The 23,438-nt window shown below is 44.5% G+C and overlaps 1 protein-coding gene across 2 annotated transcripts; it reads right to left on the bottom strand.

The window, feature by feature from the left end:
* Positions 1-405: 405 nt before the first annotated feature.
* Positions 406-21,695, bottom strand: LOC106566131 (zinc finger E-box-binding homeobox 2). Of its 2 annotated transcripts, none has more exons than XM_045691923.1 (9): positions 21,519-21,695; positions 13,655-13,951; positions 6,366-6,602; positions 5,893-6,062; positions 3,930-4,032; positions 2,412-3,754; positions 2,013-2,249; positions 1,622-1,805; positions 406-1,276 (listed from the first exon to the last, which is right to left on the bottom strand). In XM_045691923.1, exons 2-9 carry the CDS (start codon positions 13,686-13,688, stop codon positions 636-638), a joined length of 2,949 nt encoding a protein of 982 aa, XP_045547879.1. In that variant the 5' UTR covers positions 13,689-13,951; positions 21,519-21,695; the 3' UTR covers positions 406-635. The 2 variants fall into 2 exon arrangements, with proteins under 2 accessions (XP_045547879.1, XP_045547880.1); XM_045691924.1 differs by having other exon boundaries at positions 6,366-6,599.
* Positions 21,696-23,438: the final 1,743 nt, after the last annotated feature.

Below are 23,438 nucleotides of genomic sequence, written 5' to 3'. Positions count from 1 at the left end.
ACATCACCTTGAGGTGAATACTCCTTCAGCCGTACCCAGTCACAAGCAGGTAGCAGTCAACTGATAGCTGTTGTGACAGATGTGTAGGGGTCAATACTGTGGCTTCTCACGTACTGACCAGAGTGGATATCATACCATTCCTATTACTGTCTACTGTATTGATTCTATCTGTTCAAGTGGTCCTTATTTTGGTTGTGTTCATATGGCTTTGTACAGTGTAGGTTTTTCTTCATTTTGAACAGCGCATGTTTTTTTTTAATGTCTTTTCACAAGGTTCTCAATCAGCCTCTGAAACCCTCTCCTCTCCCCTCTCCTCCCCTCTCCTCTCCCCTCTCCCCCCCTCTCCTCTCCCCTCTCCTCCCCTCTCCCCCCCCTCCTCCCCTCTCCTCTCCCCTCTCCCCCCCTACCAAAAAAAGGCACTTCTCTTTTCCCCATTAGCAGTGACTTTGCTGATAGCTACTTTACTGAGGAGAAAATGTACTTGATATGATTGTGATATGTTGCTGTCTCACCTAGCTATTTGAAGATTAATACACTAACTGTAAGTCGATCTGGATAAGAATGTCTCGTAAATGACTAAAATGTTAAATGTTTGTAGCTAGATGTATTGTTTTTGGCATACTTGTCCGCTGTTGTCATTGTGACAGTGGAGCTTCTGGGCTCAGCTCGTAAGTGTCTGTGTTCTGCTCTCCATTTTGTTCCAATGCATCTCTGTCCCAGTGATTGTTGTTTTCAAGTCTGTAAGTCTCTTGACCAGAATTCTCTCCTTCTCCATTGTCTCTGTCGACATGCTGTCTGTCTCTCTCATTCCCCACAGGACTAGAGCACAGCTCCAACCCTAACCCTTCACCAGACCCTGACCCCGATAAAGTACACGCCTCCTTCATATGGCCACCTTTAGTCTTGTCTGTCTCGTCCTCCTCTTCCTCCTCCTCTTCATGTGCTCTCCCTCCTATCCCCCCGTCCAGACTGGCATCACTGAGAAACATTGGGGTGTACTCCATGGAGAAGGGGGTGCCCCCGGAAACATGGCCCAGATCGGTGGACCCTCCTGGTGTAAGAGGAGGCTCCTCGACCCCTTCCTGTTCCTGGTCCCTGCTACAGTAGGCGTATCGATGGTTCATGTGTTGGGAGTATGAGCCAGAGTGGGAGAACCTCTTGCCACACTTATCACACTCATAGGGCTTCTCTCCAGAGTGCAGGCGACTGTGTTCCATCAGATGGTGCTTATGCTTGAAGGCCTTCCTGCAGATCTGGCACTCGTGGGGACGTTTACCTGTGTGGGGGAATATATCGGAACAGAAACATGCTCAATCCATCCTTCTGTAGCTTTCAAAAGGCAGAGATAATCCCTAAAAGCCACAATCATAGGATCTGGTTGTCTCCTCATCACCTTACTAAAAGGGCTCTATTCAACCCACACCGTGGAAGTTTAGCCTTACAGCTTGATTGAAATTTAAAAGACAATATTCCCGTGGTTTGCGGAGACTGCATTCACGGTAAACGTTGCGTACGTCGGCACAACCGTTAATTACCGTTACATTTCTATCGCAGAATGTGTAAATAGAGCTCTTAGTAGAATTTATATTTTCATCATTTCTATACATGTCACTGCGTATACCTGTGTGCTCATACTTGTGTCGGAGCAGAGAGCTGCTCTTCTGGAAGGTCTTGTCACAGATGTCGCAGGCGTACAGGCCTTCGTCTGTCTTCTTCAGTCTCTTCCTCCCTGGTCCCCCTTCTCCCTCTCCTCCCACCTCCATCAGAGAGAGGTAGTCCAGACCCCCACCACCCATCACCTCACCCTGGGGGGAGGGGGGGCATACACAATACTAATGGTTAGGGGGTTCTGACCTGGGTCTGTTCAGAGGATGTCACTGTTGTTTTCTCTTTAGTTACACTTCATTCCTGTGAAATACATTTGAAAATGTCTTTCTCTGCATCGAATTGAAATAAACTTTATACCACAACATGTTTTATACCATAACATATAGGGGAAATGTTGTTCTTACCATGAAGGCTTGTCTCTCCTGATGGATCCTCTTCAGCACAGCATCTGTGTCTGACTCCATCATGTAGACCATAGGGGAGAGGAATCGCTGGCTGCTGGCTGGGTGACTGAGGGGCAGGGAGGGGACCACATCCTGTCCTGAGCCAGCTAGTCCAGCAGGCATCATGGGATTAAACAGAGGGTATGCACTGTAGATGGAGCCGTCAAACATCGGAACGCCACTGTAGACGGCTTGATGCTGATGAGATTAGATTAGTTTAGATTAGATTGATGTTTATTGTTCTAAAAGTGTAAAATCTTACCACAGCTCACACATTGCACATACATACACCGTATAGAAACACAGTAGAAAACAAACAGCACACAGCCAGACATAAATAATACCCCTCCTGTCCCACACCTGTTGCCAAGGTGGACTGAGACTCAGCCTCCTGTGGAGCTGCTGGTCCTCTGCTGGCTCTCTGTAGGTCTTCTCTCTCTTTTCTCCCGGACGAGGGTGTCCATTACTGGGCATGCTGTCCTCCAGGGCTTTCCCCTCCTGGGGCTTGGGGAGGGAGAGATCCAGGGGTTGGTCATTCTGGGAGCTACCCGACCTGGAGGTCCTTCCTTGGGGGATGGTTCGACTCCAAGGGGTGGTGAGAGTGGTGTTGGAAAGGTCCAGGCAGAGGGGCGAGTCGATCTCCGAAGAGGGGAATGGTCCTATTGGTAGCAGTGAGGACATGTCTGTAGCAGGGCTAGTTGGTGCTGGTTGGCCGGGGCTGCCGCCACTCCTGCCACTCTCCTGGCTAGACCAATAGGATCTCATGGATAGTGAGTCTGGGTGGGGCTGTAGGGGGGAGTGCATGGCGACCAGCAGCTTCTGAGGGACAGAGTGCCAGCAGGGTCTCTGGAGAGGAGACTTATCTTTGGACAAACCGTTAGCCATCGCTGGGGTTTTATTGTTGTTGTCTGGTGGGGGTGGCTGGAGTGGGGTTCTGGAGGAGAAGTAGAGGGGAGAGAGGTGGTCTTTGCTGCGAGGACCTTCAGGCACCTCCATGGCCTTCCGGTTAATCTTACAGAGGTAGCGCTCGTGCTGCAGTAAAACGGCAGGGCTGGGGAAGAGCTGGGAGCACCAGTGACATGTCACCCTACCCCTGTACCCCTCACCCGAGCCGGTCCGGTTGCGTTTCAGCGGTTTTGGATCATCTGCCTTCCTGTCTCGCCCTCCGTTGTGAATCCCCAGTCTCCCTTCCTCCCTGGGTGAGCCTACATCTCCCTCCTCCCTGTCAAACATCTCCTGCAGCATCTGCTCAAACTTGCCCCCGGCGCTGGCATGGAGGTACGGCAGCAGGGTGGTGGCCTTGAACACGTTGTCCCGGAGGGAGAACTCCGCTGGGGGGTCCCACAGCCTGCCTAGCTCCCGACCCTGGAGGACCCCCCTGCCCTGGTCCCCAGGGGGGTACAGCTCCCTCTCTAAGCCCATTGGTGACTGACGCTTCTGGGTGTGAGGAAGGTAGGGAGAGCCCTTTCCACTGCTGTTCCTACCGCTTCCCGCTGAGGGTGATGAAGGGGAGGACTGGAAGGTCCCCTGGCTATGTCTGTTGTTATAGCTCTCCCCTCCACCTCTATGTCCCCCTCCTCCTCCTCCTCCTCCTTCTCCTCCTCCTCCTCCTGTCAAGCACTTCTTACTGCTGAGGTGTGAGCTGTAGGAGCCAGAGTGAGAGAAGCGCTTCTTGCAGTTGGAACATTCATACGGTTTCTCACCTAAAGAAGGAAGCACAGACACAGAACATCAGTTGAAGATGCTTCGCGTCGTCCCTAAGAACAACCCTTAGTCGTGGATTATTTACCATCATCCATGGGTTCTCATGTCTTATTGCTTTAACATCAAATCAATCAGATTGATTTAGAATATTTCATGTAAGAAAACATGTATTACCACTGTGGATGCGGAGGTGCTCTTTGAGGTGGTGTTTGTACTTGAAGGATTTCCCACACTGAAAACACTTGAACTTCCTGCTCTCCGCACCATGGTCAATGTGCTGCACCAATCACAAACACGCATTCAGTCAAATCAGTTCTGGTCAACAGGAGATTGAGAGTCAACTCTGAGATTGCATATCATGCCTTTTCTACAGTCAAACTACAGGGCGTTTGGAAAGTATTCAGACCCTTGACTTTTTCCACATTTTTTTCCGCCTTATTCTAAAATGGATTACATAAAACATGTTCCTCATCAATCTACACACAATACCCCCTAATGACATCACAATACCCCATAATGACATCACAATACCCCATAATGACAACACAATGCCCCATAATGACATCACAATACCCCATAATGACATCACAATACCCATAACGACAAAGCAAAAACAGATTTTTTTTTTGTGTGTGCAAATTTATAAAAGAAATTATACAGAAATACCTTATTTACATAAGTATTCAGACCCTTTGCTATGAGACTCAAAGTTGAGCTCAGGTGCATCCTGTTTCCATTGATCATCCTTGAGTACAACTTGATTGGAGTCCACCTGTGGTAAATTCAATTGATTGGACATGATTTGGAAAGGCACACACCTGTCTATATAATGTCCCAGAATTGACAGTGCATGTCAGAGCAAAAACCAAGCCATGAGGTCAAAGGAATTGTCCGTAGAGCTCTGAGACGGGATTGTGTCGAGGCACAGATATGGGGAAGGGTACCAAAACATTTCTGCAGCATTGAAGGTCCCCAAGAACACAGTGGCCTCCATCATTCTTAAATATTTGGAACCACCAAGACTCTTCCTAGAGTCTGGAGGCAGGCCTCCTGGCCTCCCGGCCAAACTGAGCAATCGGGGGGAAAGGGCCTTGGTCAGGGAGTTGACCTGATGGTCACTCTGACAGAGCTCCAGAGTTCCTCTATGGAGATGGGAGAATCTTCCAGAAGGACAACCATCTCTGCAGCACTCCACCAATCAGGCCTTTATGGTAGAGTGGCCAGACAGAAGCAACTCTTCAGTAAAAGGCACATGTCAGCCCGCTTGGAGTTTGCCAAAAGTCACCTAAAAGACTCAGACCATGAGAAACAAGATTCTCTGATCTGATGAAATCAAGATTTAACACTTTGGCCTGAATGCCAACCATCACGTCTAGAGGATACCTGACACCATCCCTACGGTGAAGCATGGTGGTGGCAGCATCATGCTGTGGGGATGTTTTTCAGCGGCAGGGACTGGGAGACTAGTCAGGATTGAGGGAAAGATGAACGGAGCAAATTACAGAGAGATCATTGATGAAAATCTGCTCCAGAGCATTAAGGACCTCAGACTGAATGTCTTTGAGTGGCCCAGCCAGAACCCGGACTTGAACCTGATCGAACATCTCTGTAGAGACCTGAAAATAGCTGTGCAGCGACGCTCCCCTTCCAACCTGACAGAGCTTGAGAGGATCTACAGAGAAGAATGGGAGAAACTCCCCAAATACAGGTGTGCCAAGCTTTTAGCGTCATACCCAAGAAGACTCGAGGCTGTAATCGCTGCCAAAGGTGCTTCAACAAAGTACTGAGTAAAGGGTCTGAATACTTATATAAATGTGATAATTCAAAAAACAAATTAAATATACATTTGCGAAGATTTCTTAAAACATGTTTTTGCTTTGTCATTTTGGGGTATTGTGTGTAGATTGATGAGGGAAAAAATTATTTAATACATTTTATAATAAGGCCGTAACGTAACAAAATGTGGAAAACGGGAAGGGGTCTGAATACTTTCTAAATACACTGACATAACACTTTTTGGAGTCATTAGATTGCTGGTCGTATCCGTCTTGAAAACCCTTCAGAAAGCGTAGCACCTTGTAGTAGGTGGACTCTAAAAGATTTTATATTTCTTCCAGTGTGTCACCTTGCCCCGTACCTGACTGTTCAGTCCCATGTGTCGTTCCATCTGAGCTCTATAGTGCCCCCCGTCCCGCTCGTGGCAAAACCTGATGTGCTCTCGTAGGGACCCTCTGCGGTGAAAGGTATGCTGGCAGAACGGACAAGCCTGTAGGTTCCTTAGAGCATCTGGACTTAAAGGGACGCCGTCTAGGACACACATAGCCAGATAGAGGACAACTTCAAGTTTGTTAACAATAAATTCATTCAGCAAACAAAAAAGTTTAAGAAACACAATGTCAAGGATTCAAACTATAGTCAACAGTCATCAAGGAATCCATGTATCTGGCTGTTAATGACATAAGGCTGTATTTCCTGCAATTCTGATAGTAGCTCTACGGATGTTGTAAATGTAACTACTAATGTTCTTCTCAAATTAGCCTTGTGGGCTATGTCAACAGAGATTTGGGGAAATGCAAAGTGTGTTTATAAGGATGCATATCCATAACCTACCTGGTCTCTCAGGTGAGCACTGAGCCCCAAGAGACCAAACGGGAGGGAGGTCATCATGGAGGCACAGGCTGCCAGTGTGGTACATGGCTGGGGCAGGGCTTCTGCCGTTGGGGGGCAGGTGGTTGTGGTGCTGGTAGTGGTGTGAGGCAGGTTGGTGGGAGGATGCCTTTCTCAGCTGCACCAGGAAATCATAGTGGGCCATGTCCTCCAAGGCCCTGCTGTCTGATCTCTGACCTGCTGGGGAACAGAGACAGTGTGAGAGGGTAAAGAAGTGTAACGGTGATGAACAGAGACAGAACAAAATTACATTTTATTTTCTATGTAGTGTACTTCATTAATAGTCCCTAATTCCGTATATATAATTATACATTATCTAAAGAATAGGCTGTCTGATGTCTGACCTGGGGACAGAGACAGTGTACATATCCCACATGACGTGTCTATTTTCAATTATCTTGTCAAACTGTTATAGTCATTGTTTAACCCTTTAAAATACAGAGTTAAACTGTGTTTTAAAAAATGATATGAAGAACTGTGAAAGAGAGAACTTAAAGTCTGCTCTGGACATCAGCAGGAATAGCCTAGAAGATTTTCCCCCGTTGAGTTCAATCACAGGCAGATGTAATGTAAAGTCAAGAGAAGACGAGACAGGACAGTCAGAGTGATGTAATGTAAAGTCAAGAGAAGACGAGACGAGACAGGACAGTCAGAGTGATGCAATGTAAAGTCAAGAGAAGACGAGACAGGACAGTCAGAGTGATGCAATGTAAAGTAAAGAGAAGACGAGACAGGACAGTCAGAGTGATGTAATGTAAAGTAAAGAGAAGACGAGACAGGACAGTCAGAGTGATGTAATGAAAGTCAAGAGAAGCCGAGACAGGACAGTCAGAGTGATGTAATGTAAAGTCAAGAGAAGACGACACAGGACAGTCAGAGTGATGTAATGTAAAGTAAAGAGAAGACGAGGCAGGACAGTCAGAGTGATGTAATGTAAAGTAAAGAGAAGACGAGACAGGACAGTCAGAGTGATGCAATGTAAAGTCAAGAGAAGACGAGACAGGACAGTCAGAGTGATGTAATGTAAAGTAAAGAGAAGACGAGACAGGACAGTCAGAGTGATGTAATGTAAAGTAAAGAGAAGCCGAGACAGGACAGTCAGAGTGATGCAATGTAAAGTCAAGAGAAGCCGAGACAGGACAGTCAGAGTGATGTAATGAAAGTCAAGAGAAGACGACGCAGGACAGTCAGAGTGATGTAATGTAAAGTCTAGAGAAGACGAGACAGGACAGTCAGAGTGATGTAATGTAAAGTCAAGAGAAGACGAGACAGGACAGTCAGAGTGATGTAATGTAAAGTCAAGAGAAGACGAGACAGGACAGTCAGAGTGATGTAATGTAAAGTCAAGAGAAGACGAGACGAGACAGGACAGTCAGAGTGATGTAATGTAAAGTAAAGAGAAGACGAGACAGGACAGTCAGAGTGATGTAATGTAAAGTCAAGAGAAGACGAGACGAGACAGGACAGTCAGAGTGATGTAATGTAAAGTCAAGAGAAGACGAGACAGGACAGTCAGAGTGATGTAATGTAAAGTCAAGAGAAGACGAGACGAGACAGGACAGTCAGAGTGATGTAATGTAAAGTAAAGAGAAGACGAGACAGGACAGTCAGAGTGCTCTGCTCCGTGCTGAGCTTCATGCCCGTCACAGACTTTGAGGAATATTTTTCAGATGTTTGCAGATGTTGGCATTTTTTTGATCTGTTGTTCATGTGGCAAAGGAAGAGCCTCTGTGGTTGAGTGCTGTGCTCTGTGCTCTGTGCTCTGTGCTCTGTGGTTGAGTGCTGTAAAAACTGGGCTTTGTCTTCATCATGCTTTGCCAAATCACATGAGGTGAGAGAGAAGTGAGGGAGAAAGAAGAAGGAGGGAGAGAGAGTGTGTGTGTGTGTGTGTGTGTGTGTGTGTGTGTGTGTGTGTGTGTGTGTGTGTGTGTGTGTGTGTGTGTGTGTGTGAGAGAGAGTGAGTGAGAGAGAGCATGTGAGTGAGAGAGAGGGAGAGAGAGGGAGAGAGAGACAGAGAGAGACAGAGAAAGAGAGAGACAGAGAGAGAGACAGAGAGAGAGAGAGGGAGAGAGAGACAGAAAGACAGAGAGACAGAGAGAGAGAGACACTGAGAGAGACACTGAGAGACAGAGAGAGAGAGAGACAGAGAGAGAGAGAGACACTGAGAGAGAGACAGAGAGAGAGACAGAGAGAGAGAGAGAGACAGAGAGAGAGAGAGAGAGAGAGAGAGACACTGAGAGAGAGAGAGAGAGAGAGAGAGAGAGAGAGAGAGAGAGAGAGAGAGAGAGAGAGCCAAATATATACACTGCTCAAAAAAATAAAGGGAACACTTAAACGACACAATGTAACTCCAAGTCAATCACACTTCTGTGAAATCAAACTGTCCACTTAGGAAGCAACACTGATTGACAATAAATTTCACATGCTGTTGTGCAAATGGAATAGAAAACAGGTGGAAATTATAGGCAATTAGCAAGACACCCCCAATAAAGGAGTGGTTCTGCAGGTGGTGACCACAGACCACTTCTCAGTTCCTATGCTTCCTGGCTGATGTTTTGGTCACTTTTGAATGCTGCCGGTGCTTTCACTCTAGTGGTAGCATGAGACGGAGTCTACAACCCACACAAGTGGCTCAGGTAGTGCAGCTCATGTGTCTGTCAGCGTAGTGTCCAGAGCATGGAGGCGCTACTAGGAGACAGGCCAGTACATCAGGAGACGTGGAGGAGGCCGTAGGAGGGCAACAACCCAGCAGCAGGACCGCTACCTCCGCCTTTGTGCAAGGAGGAGCAGGAGGAGCACTGCCAGAGCCCTGCAAAATGACCTCCAGCAGACCACAAATGTGCATGTGTCTGCTCAAACGGTCAGAAACAGACTCCATGAGGGTGGTATGAGGGCCCGACGTCCACAGGTGGGGGTTGTGCTTACAGCCCAACACCGCGCAGGACGTTTGGCATTTGCCAGAGAACACCAAGATTGGCAAATTCGCCACTGGCGCCCTGTGCTCTTCACAGATGAAAGCAGGTTCACACTGATCACATGACAGACGTGACAGAGTCTGGAGATGCCGTGGAGAACGTTCTGCTGCCTGCAACATCCTCCAGCATGACCGGTTTGGCGGTGGGTCAGTCATGGTGTGGGGTGGGTTGGCATTTCTTTGGGGGGCCGCACAGCCCTCCATGTGCTCGCCAGAGGTAGCCTGACTGCCATTAGGTACCGAGATGAGATCCTCAGACCCCTTGTGAGACCATATGCTGGTGCGGTTGGATGCTTTAGTCCAGGTCTGGGAGGAGATCCCTCAGGAGACCATCCGCCACCTCATCAGGAGCATGCCCAGGCGTTGTAGGGAGGTCATACAGGCACGTGGAGGCCACACACACTACTGAGCCTCATTTTGACTTGTTTTAAGGACATTACATCAACGTTGGATCAGCCTGTAGTGTGGTTTTCCACTTTAATTTTGAGTGTGACTCCAAATCCAGACCTCCATGGGTTGATAAATTGGATTTCCATTGATTATTTTTGTGTGATTTTGTTGTCAGCACATTCAACTATGTACAGAAAAAAGTATTTAATACGATTATTTCATTCATTCAGATCTAGGATGTGTTATTTTAGTGTTCGCTTTATTTTTTTGAGCAGTATATATATATAATGATTTTCCAGAGAAGATCCAGATCTTAGGAAATTAAACCAAAGTTCTCAATTGGTACAAAATATATAGAGTACTGTACACACTACAATTACTTAGGTTTAAAAATAAGCTCAACTGGACACCTTAATGAGGCAGTGAACGAACTGAGAGAGAATGCTCGAGAGAAAGCACGCAGGGCATTCTACACCATTAAAAAAAGCTATTTCTAATTGAAATACCTATTCAAATTGGGTTTCACCCAATGGGACAAACACCCCATTGAAGCCCTCTATGCAGAGTTCTCCTACATGTCCAGAGGAAAACTACAAACAATGCATGCAGGGCAGAATTAGGCCAATATCCACTCATAATAAAAACTCAAAAAAGACAATTAAGTTTTGGAAACTTCTAAAATACAGTGATCCTCTCTCATATCAATTACCAAGCCCTGCAATGCCAAGAGCTGAGCAAAGGAAAGAGTCCCCTCATCCAACTGGTCCTGGGGCTGAGTTCACTAACCTGTTCTACTAACATACTAAAGCCTCAGGACCAGAACATCCAATCAATCAGAATAAACCAAATTACAACACAGTCAAAACAAAACTACATTAGCTATTGGGAAACACAAACACAAAGCAAAATGCAGTGCTATCTAGCCCTAAATCGACAGTACACCGTGGCATAGTGAGCACAGCTCAGTGAGCACAGCCTTGCCATTGAGAAGGGTAGACACAGGAAAACCTGGCTCCCTGTAGAGGAAAGGCTGTGCAACCACTGCACCACAGCAGAACCAGAGACAGAGCTGCATTTCCTGACAAAATGTCAAACATTGAAAAAAATAAGAGAGTGCCATTTCCCCAAATTTGAAACCCTTCATCTTGATTTGAATAGACTACCCATCCTGTTGGGGGAGGACGCAGAGAGATGTGGGTTAGCAGCACACTACATTTACATGGATTTACTATTTCACCTTTGTTTAAATAAGCAAGTCAGTTAAGAACAAATTCTTATTTACAATGACAACCTACTCTGGCCAAACCCTAACTCGGATGACGTTGGGCCAATTGTGTGCCGCCCTATGGGACTCCCAATCATGGCCAGTTGTGATACAGCCTGGAATCGAACCAGAGTCTGTAGTGATGCCTCTAGCACTGAGATGCAGTGTCTGACAGACCCACCAACCTGCATGTTGTCTGTGCCATTGTTATTGTCCTTTGTATGGTTATTTTGACCCTTGGTTATTGTTCTTACTGATTGTCCCATTGACAATATTGATTATTACTATTTTAATTATGTTAATATTGTAAATGTTACGTCAAGTACAGTATATTGTTACATCATGCCAATAAAGCAAATTGGAGAGAGAGAGAGAGAGAGAAAGAAAGAAAGAAAGAAAGAAAGAAAGAAAGAAAGAAAGAAAGAAAGAAAGAAAGAAAGAAAGAAAGAAAGAAAGAAAGAAAGAAAGAGACAGGGAAAGAGAGGGATAGAGATAGAGAGAGAGAGGTATAGAGAGAGAGGGAGAGAGAGAGGGATAGAGATAGAGAGAGAGAGAGGTATAGAGAGAGAGGGAGAGAGAGAGGGATAGAGCTAGAGAGAGGTATAGAGAGAGAGGGATAGAGATAGAGAGAGAGAGAGGTATAGAGAGAGAGGGAGAGAGAGAGGGATAGAGATAGAGAGAGAGGTATAGAGAGAGAGGGATAGAGATAGAGAGAGAGAGGTATAGAGAGAGAGGGATAGAGATAGAGAGAGAGAGAGGTATAGAGAGAGAGGGAGAGAGAGAGGGATAGAGATAGAGAGAGAGGTATAGAGAGAGAGGGATAGAGATAGAGAGAGAGAGGTATAGAGAGAGAGGGATAGAGATAGAGAGAGAGAGGGATAGAGATAGAGAGAGAAAGGTATAGAGAGAGAGGGAGAGAGAGAGGGATAGAGATAGAGAGAGAGGTATAGAGAGAGAGAGGGATAGAGATAGAGAGAGAGAGAGGTATAGAGAGAGAGGGAGAGAGAGAGGGATAGAGATAGAGAGAGAGGTATAGAGAGAGAGGGATAGAGATAGAGAGAGAGAGGTATAGAGAGAGAGGGATAGAGATAGAGAGAGAGAGGTATAGAGAGAGAGGGAGAGAGAGAGGGATAGAGATAGAGAGAGAGGTATAGAGAGAGAGGGATAGAGATAGAGAGAGAGAGGTATAGAGAGAGAGGGATAGAGAGAGAGGGATAGAGATAGAGAGAGAGAGAGGTATAGAGAGAGAGGTATAGAGAGAGAGGGATAGAGAGAGAGGGATAGAGATAGAGAGAGAGAGGTATAGAGAGAGAGGGATAGAGAGAGAGGTATAGAGAGAGAGGGATAGAGATAGAGAGAGAGGTATAGAGATAGAGATAGAGAGAGGGATAGAGAGAGAGGGATAGAGATAGAGAGAGAGGTATAGAGAGAGAGGTATAGAGATAGAGAGAGAGAGAAAGGTATAGAGAGAGAGGGAGAGAGAGAGGGATAGAGATAGAGATAGAGAGAGAGGTATAGAGAGAGAGGGAGAGAGAGAGGGATAGAGATAGAGATAGAGAGAGAGGGATAGAGATAGAGAGAGAAAGGTATAGAGAGAGAGGGAGAGAGAGAGAGAGAGAGAGAGGTATAGAGATAGATAGAGAGAGAGGTATAGAGATAGATAGAGAGAGAGGTATAGAGATAGATAGAGAGAGAAAGGTATAGAGAGAGAGGGATAGAGAGAGAGGGATAGAGATAGATAGAGAGAGAAAGGTATAGAGAGAGAGGGATAGAGAGAGAGGGAGAGAGAGAGGGATAGAGATAGAGAGAGAAAGGTATAGAGAGAGAGGGATAGAGAGAGGGATAGAGATAGAGAGAGAGAGGTATAGAGAGAGAGGGATAGAGATAGAGAGAGAAAGGTATAGAGAGAAAGGTATAGAGAGAGAGGGATAGAGATAGAGAGAGAAAGGTATAGAGAGAGAGGGAGAGACAGTCCAAAGTGATTGTTAGGCAAGCAAAGAGTAATTTTTTGATTCCAGCTCTAAATAAAACGGTGTGTTTCCGTGGGCGAGTGCCTTTGAGCTAAAAAGAAAGGTACTGATTTCACTATCGTAACGTCACCTCTTTGATACATGGAAATATTGTGACATTGTGGTGGAGTGACTCTTCTGTCATGCTGCGTCCTACATACATTTTCAAAGATGACAATGGAGATGAAAAAGCCCACAGGCTGGTTTGAAAAAGGGTTTCATAAGACTGTGATACGGATGTTTGTCAACGTCTATCAGCTTCTCAGAGGAGTGCTGATCCAGGATCTGGTCACTCGTGTCCATGTAAGATTATTTCTGATGAATGTTAAAAAAAAAAAATCCTACTCTTGAGACTCTTTAAGATAACAAATTAAATCACATTTTATTTGTCACATGCTTGGTAAAGATGCAGGTTTACAAACTAACAGTGAAATGCTTACTTACGGGCCCTTCCCAACAATGTAGAGAGATAAAATACATAAATAGTAGAAAAATGTAAAACTATAACACCAGGAATAAGTACATAATGAGTAATGATTACAGACCTAGTTGTACAACCTGGGTGGGAACTAGGCCTCTATGGCGATACACTTACTGTAGGTCATGAGAGATTCCTGCTTCCTGTCCATAGTTATCCCACTCTCAGGTACCTCCTCTTCCCCCTCTGCCCAGTGGCCCTCCCTGGGGATGGGGCTTTGGGGCCGGGTTAACTGGCCCCTGGGGCTGGGGGTCCTTCCTGGCTCGGTCCCTTCCCCGTCTCCCTCACCCTCGCTGGGGGTCAGACTGGTCTTGTCCAGGCTGCCCTGGTCGTCCTGGGGTTCCAGGCTCCACAGACCCACCTCATCAGCATCCTCCCCCTCCGAGCCCAGAGAACTGACCCATTCGATATCCACTGTTGAGAGGGAGCAAGAGAGAGCGAGAGGAACCGAGAGAGAGAAAGAAAGAAAAAGAGAGAGGAAGGGAGAGAGAAAGAGAAAGAGAAAGAAAGCGAGACAGAGAGAGAGAGAGAGAGAGGAAGGGAGAGAGAGAGAGAGAGAGAGAGAGAGAGCGCACGAGAGGGGGTGGGAAAGAGAGGGAGAGAGAAAGAGAAAGAAAGAGAGACAGAGAGAGAGGGGGAGAGAAAGAGAGAGAGAGAGAGAGAGAGAGAGAGAGAGAGAGAGAGAGAGAGAGAAAGAAAGAGAGAGAGAGAGAGCGCACGAGAGGGGGTGGGAGAGAGAGAGGAAGGGGGAGAGACTTTAACATGGTTCATAGAACTCTCTTATTTCTGACAGTATGTTACATCATTTGCGTGGTTTTACATATCTGACACAGTGGAAGAACATTTAACAAATTCAAAATTGACAGAGAATGTATAGCTGGAGAGTGTATAAAACGGCAGAGTCCAACATCAAACTGTGAGACTGTTATTTTATCCAGCGCCACTCAAATCAGAGACGGACTGTAAAAAGAAAACATTTTTCCATCACAGAGACAATAATTGATGATCACAAACACATGCACGCACACGCACAAATCACAAATCTGCGAGGGACTGTAAAAGCCACTTTTTACCATCACATAGACAACAAATTAGGATTTTAAATGTATTTCCCAAGATCCTCTGGTGTGCCCGCCCTCCCCTCGCTCTGATTGGCTAATTATCTAATTATTACCACATAGAACCACACATTCTCTTTGATGTGTTTATCACTGCACAGAACCATTAACCTTGATGGAGTTTATACAATATACATTATTACATAGAACCATTAACCTTGATGGTTTATATATACATTATTACATAGAACCATTAACCTTGATGGTTTATATATACATTATTACATAGAACCATTAACCTTGATGGTTTATATATACATTATTACATAGAACCATTAACCTTGATGGTTTATATATACATTATTACATAGAACCATTAACCTTGATGGTTTATATATACATTATTACATAGAACCATTAACCTTGATGGTTTATATATACATTATTACATAGAACCATTAACCTTGATGGTTTATATATACATTATTACATAGAACCATTAACCTTGATGGTTTATATATACATTATTACATAGAACCATTAACCTTGATGGTTTATATATACATTATTACATAGAACCATTAACCTTGATGGTTTATATATACATTATTACATAGAACCATTAACCTTGATGGGGTTTATATATACATTATTACATAGAACCCCTCACTAAAGATGGACTGCTGCTGTGTGTGGCTTTGACAGTAGTTTCCCAACAGATATTTGCAGCATTGGCACAGGAATATCTTAACCTGATATAGTATTTGTCTTCTTGACTTTCTTTTGTAATAACACTATTCATGAAACATCAAATGAAGCCAAACACTAACAAATAAACTTACTGTCAACATAAACACCAAAAGTTGATGCCGTATAAAATGACAGGGTTTTGTAGAGTACAGTATGTGTACAGACTGAATGAGATATGATTTATTTATTTAAATGTTTCATGCGAATAAGTTCAGTCTTGTCTAGGACTACATTGTTAGCGGATGTTGATAACAAAGTAGTTTACTGGTAGTAGTACTGGTATGTTTACCTCTTTAAATCTATCGTTATGACTGGATTTTCTTTTTTCTTCTGTTCTATTTCTCTATTTAAATATCTAGGTATGACTTGAAAAGCAAAGTCAAATTGAAAGGACCCCTCATATTTTTCTGTCTTACGTGATTGTGTTCACACAACGAGTGAGTAGATGAGATGATGTTTGGGGAGCCCACTGCCGTTTACCAAAGGGTCATCTTTATGACCCGGCACACTTGCAACGTTCTCACCGACTGCATATACAGAAGAGCTGAGGTGACTAAACTGAGGTGTGACCTTTACCGTTCTGACTGTGATGCTCTGACTGTTGTGGAGAGAGAGGTGGGCCAGTGGGCTCGGAGGGGGTAACCCACTGACGATGCCTTGTAATATTCATCACATCTGCTCTCCTCTGTTTCTCTCACAGTACGCACGCTCCAGCTGACCTGCACTGTTCACAATGCACCCCCCGCCCCGCTAACTTCACTAGTCATAAACGCTCTACTCTTCACTGTCTTATTACCGGATAGAAGAAACACAGAGGGATGTTTCAGCTCTGCTGTGTTCTATAAAATACTTTGAAGAGCCTAGATGAGGTGATGCCTGGCAGAGATTATAAGCATCTCTCACTGAAACTAATGTCATTACTGTCATGGTACAACTGATACAACACGGATATTAATATGGTGATTGTTGTAAGACAGTCTTGTTGTAAGACAGTCATCAAAACAGTCCCCTGAGGGCTGACTGATCAGCCTTAACAATGATGCAGCACCGAGAGCGTCATGAACGGTTACAATATGAGTCAGGCATCCCATCCCACGTTACATGCAAAATGGCTCTCATCTCCTCTCCTTCTCTCCTTCTCTACTCTCCTTCTCTCCTCTCCTTCTCTCCTCTCCTCTCCTTCTCTCCTCCTCTCCTCTCATCCTCTTCTCTAATCTCCTGTCCCCTCATTCTCTCCTCTCCTGTCCTCTCCTTTTCTCCTCTCCTTCTCTCCTCTCATCCTCTTCTGTTCTCTTCTGTTCTCTTCTGTTCTCTTCTGTTCTCTCTCCTCTCCTCTCCTCTCCTCTCCTCTCCTCTCCTCTCCTCTCCTCTCCTCTCCTCTCCTCTCCTCTCCTCTCCTCTCCTCTCCTCTCCTCCCCAACCCCCTGCACTGTTCAACCTCTTGGATTTATATGTTCTGACTCAATATAAAAGAGTCTGTAGAATGCACTCGCTATTCAAATAAATAAATCAAGTGTTCAGATAATGAAAGCCATCCCTGGGCCGGGTACTGCACATGCGGCGCACTGTCACTCACTGTCATGGGAGAGAAAATTAGATCCAATTTGTGAGGTAATGCGGACCAGACCAGGGCTCTCTCTCTCTCTGCTTGGTTGGGGACTGACTGTATAACAGAGTCTCATATGGCACTCTATTCCCCATATAGTGCACTACTGTTTACCAGAGTACCATGGGCCCTACCAGAGCACCACGGACCCTACCAGAGCACCATGGGCCTTACCAGAGCACCATGGGTCCTACCAGAGCACCATGGACCCTACCAGAGCACCATGGGCCCTACCAGAGCACCATGGGCCCTACCAGAGCACCATGGGCCTTACCAGAGCACCATGGGTCCTACCAGAGCACCATGGACCCTACCAGAGCACCATGGGTCCTACCAGAGCACCATGGGCCCTACCAGAGCACCATGGGCCCTACCAGAGCACCATGGACCCTACCAGAGCACCATGGGCCCTACCAGAGCACCATGGGCCCTACCAGAGCACCATGGACCTTACCAGAGCACCATGCGCCCTACCAAACCACCATGCGCCTTACCAGAGCACCATGGGCCCTACCAGAGCACCATGGGCCCTACCAGAGCACCATGGGCCCTACCAGAGCACCATAGGCCCTACCAGAGCACCATAGGCCCTACCAGAGCACCATGGACCTTACCAGAGCACCATAGGCCCTACCAGAGCACCATAGGCCCTACCAGAGCACCATGGGCCCTACCAGAGCACCATAGGCCCTACCAGAGCACCATAGGCCCTACCAGAGCACCATGCGCCCTACCAGAGCACCATAGGCCCTACCAGAGCACCATGGACCTTACCAGAGCACCATGGGCCCTACCAGAGCACCATGGGCCCTACCAGAGCACCATGGGCCCTACCAGAGCACCATAGGCCCTACCAGAGCACCATGGACCCTACCAGAGCACCATAGGCCCTACCAGAGCACCATAGGCCCTACCAGAGCACCATGCGCCCTACCAGAGCACCATAGGCCCTACCAGAGCACCATGGACCTTACCAGAGCACCATGGACCTTACCAGAGCACCATGGGTCCTACCAGAGCACCATGGGCCCTACCAGAGCACCATGGGCCCTACCAGAGCACCATGGGCCCTACCAGAGCACCATAGGCCCTACCAGAGCACCATGGACCCTACCAGAGCACCATAGGCCCTACCAGAGCACCATGGGCCCTACCAGAGCACCATAGGCCCTACCAGAGCACCATGGGCCCTACCAGAGCACCATGGGCCCTACCAGAGCACCATAGGCCCTACCAGAGCACCATGGGCCCTACCAGAGCACCATATGCCCTACCAGAGCACCATAGGCCCTACCAGAGCATGGTAGAAGCTACTAAAGCACTAAATAAGGAAAAGGGTGCCATTTGGGAAGCACACCATTATTTTACTGAGAAACAAGATTCTCACCTCAACAACCTGCTGTAACATGGATCATATAGTTGTCCTCCCTCCCTCCCTCCCTATATGACTCTGGAGTCATATAAAAAATGATATGGAGTCATACAAAAAACTCTTGAGTCATACAAAAAACTCTGGAGTCATATAAAAAACTCTGGAGTCATATAAAAAACTCTGGAGTCATATAAAAACTCTGGAGTCATATAAAAACTCTGGAGTCATATAAAAACTCTGGAGTCATATAAAAAACTCTGGAGTCATATAAAAAACTCTGGAGTCATATAAAAACTCTGGAGTCATATAAAAAACTTTAGAGTCATATAAAAAACTCTGGAGTCATATAAAAACTCTGGAGTCATAAAAAACTCTGGAGTCATATAAAAACTCTGGAGTCATAAAAACTCTGGAGTCATAAAAACTCTAGAGTCATATAAAAACTCTGGAGTCATATAAAAACTCTGGAGTCATATAAAAACTCTGGAGTCATATAAAAACTCTGAGTCATATAAAAACTCTGGAGTCATATAAAAACTCTGGAGTCATATAAAAACTCTGGAGTCATATAAAAACTCTGGAGTCATATAAAAACTCTGGAGTCATAAAAACTCTGAGTCATATAAAAATGATATGGAGTCATATAAAACACTCTGGAGTCATATAAAAAATGATATGGAGTCATACAAAAAACTCTGGAGTCATACAAAAAACTCTGGAGTCATATAAAAAACTCTGGAGTCATATAAAAAACTCTGGAGTAATATAAAAAACTCTGGAGTCATATAAAAACTCTGGAGTCATATAAAAACTCTGGAGTCATATAAAAACTCTGGAGTCATATAAAAAACTCTGGAGTCATATAAAAACTCTGGAGTCATATAAAAAACTTTAGAGTCATATAAAAAACTTTAGAGTCATATAAAAAACTCTGGAGTCATATAAAAACTCTGGAGTCATAAAAAACTCTGGAGTCATATAAAAACTCTGGAGTCATAAAAACTCTGGAGTCATATAAAAACTCTGGAGTCATATAAAAACTCTGGAGTCATATAAAACTCTGGAGTCATATAAAAACTCTGGAGTCATATAAAAACTCTGGAGTCATATAAAAACTCTGGAGTCATATAAAACTCTGGAGTCATATAAAAACTCTGGAGTCATATAAAAACTCTGGAGTCATACACTGCACTGTATCCAGTTCTTAAACCACGTGGTGTGGCAACCCATGCCAGGTTATGGTACCAGTTGATCAATCCATGTGGGAAGTCTGGTTTCGTAACATAGTTGACTATAAAATATATGCAAGTTATTTATATTTTGCAAATACTGTTATCTACTGGTATCCCTGTCTCTGTCACTCCGTCATCACATGACAGTATAATCAAAACAATTTGGAAATGCTTTTAGGAGTCCATTTTCACATCTAATATATATATATATATATATATATATATATATATATATATATATATATATATATATATATATATATATATATAATAACTATATCATTAAAAGTACCTTATATAAAGCAAGCGACAATGATCTGCTCAAATATTACAATGAAATATATTGTATTATGAAATTTAAATAATATGTTCCTCATTTTAATTTGCGATCTGTACGGACATGATGACTTCCATGGAAGTCAAAATTAACATCTACGAAAGGATGAAGAAACCCTATGGGCCCATGTTAGAGTAAATCAATTCCCCGTTACAACTACATATACAGATGAAGAAACCCTATGGGCCCATGTTAGAGTAAATCAATTCCCCGTTACAACTACATATACAGATGAAGAAACCCTATGGGCCCATGTTAGAGTAAATCAATTCCCCGTTACAACTACATATACAGATGAAGAAACCCTATGGGCCCATGTTAGAGTAAATCAATTCCCCGTTACAACTACATATACAGATGAAGAAACCCTATGGGCCCATGTTAGAGTAAATCAATTCCCCGTTACAACTACATATACAGATGAAGAAACCAGGAACATGTTTGCATTTGTTCATTTTAAATGGCGGAGGGGAAAAGGAGTGACTCATTATATGGTGATCAAGGGGAATCTTGCAATATGTCCATACTAGAATAGACCAATAAAATAAGCTTAAAAAAAACGATTTAAATTTTTTGGGGGGGATTAAATGGAAAATATACACTAACACACTCCAAATGTCTGCATTTAGTTACTATAACGTAGCACACCCAGACAAGATTTATTTGCACTTTCATACGGGAAACTCTTCTTCTGACATATCATCAGTAAAATAAATATGTTTCTCGACTCTCTGAAGAATTAGAAATGACATCGACAATTGTACAGCGGGTGACATGCAAGTCATAGGACGAGGACACACTGACAGTAAGACAGTCAGAGGAAACCGTAAAGGTGGCTGAGCAAAACACTTGCTTGTACAGCATAGTGGTGAAATAGTGACACAAGTAATATACAGTCATTTACCTTTCTTGTACAATTCCAATAAAATTCATCTTACTAAAATAAATGCAGATTATTTTTTTGAACACATATTCCAGCTCTCCAGACATTTCTCCGTTATAAAATAGAGATAACTATATTATTGTTTTGATTCAAATGTGGGAAAAAAATATACTGAAACAACCCAAGAACCTATTTCTCACTCGATCACCAAAAGGTCAACTACTATATTACACTACATTACATTACATTACATTACATTATACTACATTACACTACATTACATTATACTAAATTACACTACATTACACTACATTACACTACATTAGACTACATTACACTACATTACACTACATTACATTACACTACATTACACTACATTACACTACATTATACTACATTACACTACATTACACTACACTACATTATACTACACTACACTACATTACACTACACTACATTACACTACATTACACTACACTACATTATACTACATTACACTACATTACACTACACTACATTACACTACATTACACTACACTACATTATACTACATTACACTACATTACACTACACTACATTACACTACATTACACTACACTACATTATACTACATTACACTACATTACACTACACTACATTATACTACATTACACTACATTACACTACATTAGACGAGCCACGAAGTGAGACAGATACACAGAGACACACCAGAACAAGCAGGACATATAGTTACACTAGCCTACCTATGATCACAGCAGCAAAGACAGAAATCCATAGTGTAGTTATCCATAGTTCAGCAGTGTTGATGAAGATGATGACGATGATGAAGAGGACATTTTTGAGATCAGCTTGGCAAAAACACTAACACAGAGCAATGTCTGCAAATACCTAAGCGTCTTTTTTACATTCTTACAATGAGTCAGAGGCGTGGTGTACCACATCTAAGAGCAAACACCTCCCACTACATCTCTTCTATTAACACTGTCAATCTGTCTGACAGGCAAGCAGGCCCACTGCTCTCTCTGCCCTCGTTTGGCCTGGTCTAACAGACAGGTCCACTGCTCTCTCTGCCCTCGTTTGGCCTGGTCTAACAGGCAGGTCCACTGCTCTCTCTGCCCTTGTTTGGACTGGTCTAACAGACAGGCCCACTGCTCTCTCTGCCCTCGTTTGGCCTGGTCTAACAGGCAGGTCCACTGCTCTCTCTGCCCTCGTTTGGCCTGGTCTAACAGACAGGTCCACTGCTCTCTCTGCCCTCGTTTGGCCTGGTCTAACAGACAGGTCCACTGCTCTCTCTGCCCTCGTTTGGCCTGGTCTAACAGACAGGTCCACTGCTCTCTCTGCCCTCGTTTGGCCTGGTCTAACAGACAGGTCCACTGCTCTCTCTGCCCTCGTTTGGCCTGGTCTAACAGACAGGTCCATTGCTCTCTCTCTGCCCTCGTTTGGCCTGGTCTAACAGACAGGTCCACTGCTCTCTCTGCCCTCGTTTGGACTGGTCTAACAGACAGGTCCACTGCTCTCTCTGCCCTCGTTTGGCCTGGTCTGACAGACAGACAGGTCAAATTCTCTCTCTCTCTGCCCTCGTTTGGACTGGTCTGACTGCAGCCAGAGAGACAGAACATTATATCAAAGCAGACAGTATAGAATAAGTCTATTTTTTTCTATCAATTCTAAACAGGTCATGTTTTTTTTTTTTTAACCTACAGATTATTAACAGTACAGATACTGTTCAGCAAGTGTCTATCTTTTGTATAACATCAGTTGCATGAATGATAGGGGTGGAGACCATATGTTATCATTCATATAGCATGTTGATCAGTAATGTCTGTGGTTTCTCTCTGCAAATGCGTGGGTGGGGGAAAGAGATAACAAGAGAGAAAAAAAGGAGAGAGAGTGAAAGAGCGGGAGAGAGGGAGAGAGAGAGAGAGAGAGAGAGAAACGAGAGAGAGAAAAAGGAGAGAGAGTGAAAGAGCGGGAGAGAGGGAGAGAGGGAGAGAGAAAAAGAGAGAGAGAGACAGAGCGAGGAGAGAGAGAAAGAGAGATAGAGGAGAGAGGAGAGAGAGAAAGAGAGAGATAGAGAGGAGAGAGACAGAGAGAGATAGAGAGGAGAGAGACAGAGAGAGAGAGAGAGAGAGAGAGAGAGAGAGAGAGAGAGAGAGAGAAAGAGAAAAACAGAGCGAGATCCTTTCAATGAGAATGACAGATCTATAACTCATATATCTATGAGCATTTGGTTGGGTGGCCCCAAAAGATACACATTGCAGCTTTAATGAGAAATCCTCACTAACCTAAAAAGACAGCAAACACATCCCACACACAACCATAAAAACACATCACGTGTCACAACAACCTCCACACGATGACATTACACTACATCCTACAGAGTGGCAGAGAGAGATGGAGAGAGAGAGCGAGATAGAGAGAGAGAGAGAGAGAGAGAGAGAGAGAGAGAGAGAGAGTTCCTTTCAGATCCTCCCACGGATATTGAAATGAGAGAAGATAGTATGGGGAAAGTCCCTGAACAACCTCTGAACACATACAGCTCACAACACGAGCAGCAAGTCAGCTAGGAGTTAAGACCTACAGCAGAAAGTCAGCTAGGAGTCCAGACCTACTGAATCTAGTCAGCTAGGAGTCCAGACCTACTGAATCTAGTCAGCTAGGAG

Source organism: Salmo salar, chromosome ssa12 (genome assembly GCF_905237065.1).
Source record: "Salmo salar chromosome ssa12, Ssal_v3.1, whole genome shotgun sequence".
Classification (NCBI taxonomy): Eukaryota; Metazoa; Chordata; class Actinopteri; order Salmoniformes; family Salmonidae; genus Salmo; species Salmo salar.
Note: the sequence above shows the minus strand (reverse complement) of the source record. Positions and strands in the feature narration are given on the sequence as shown.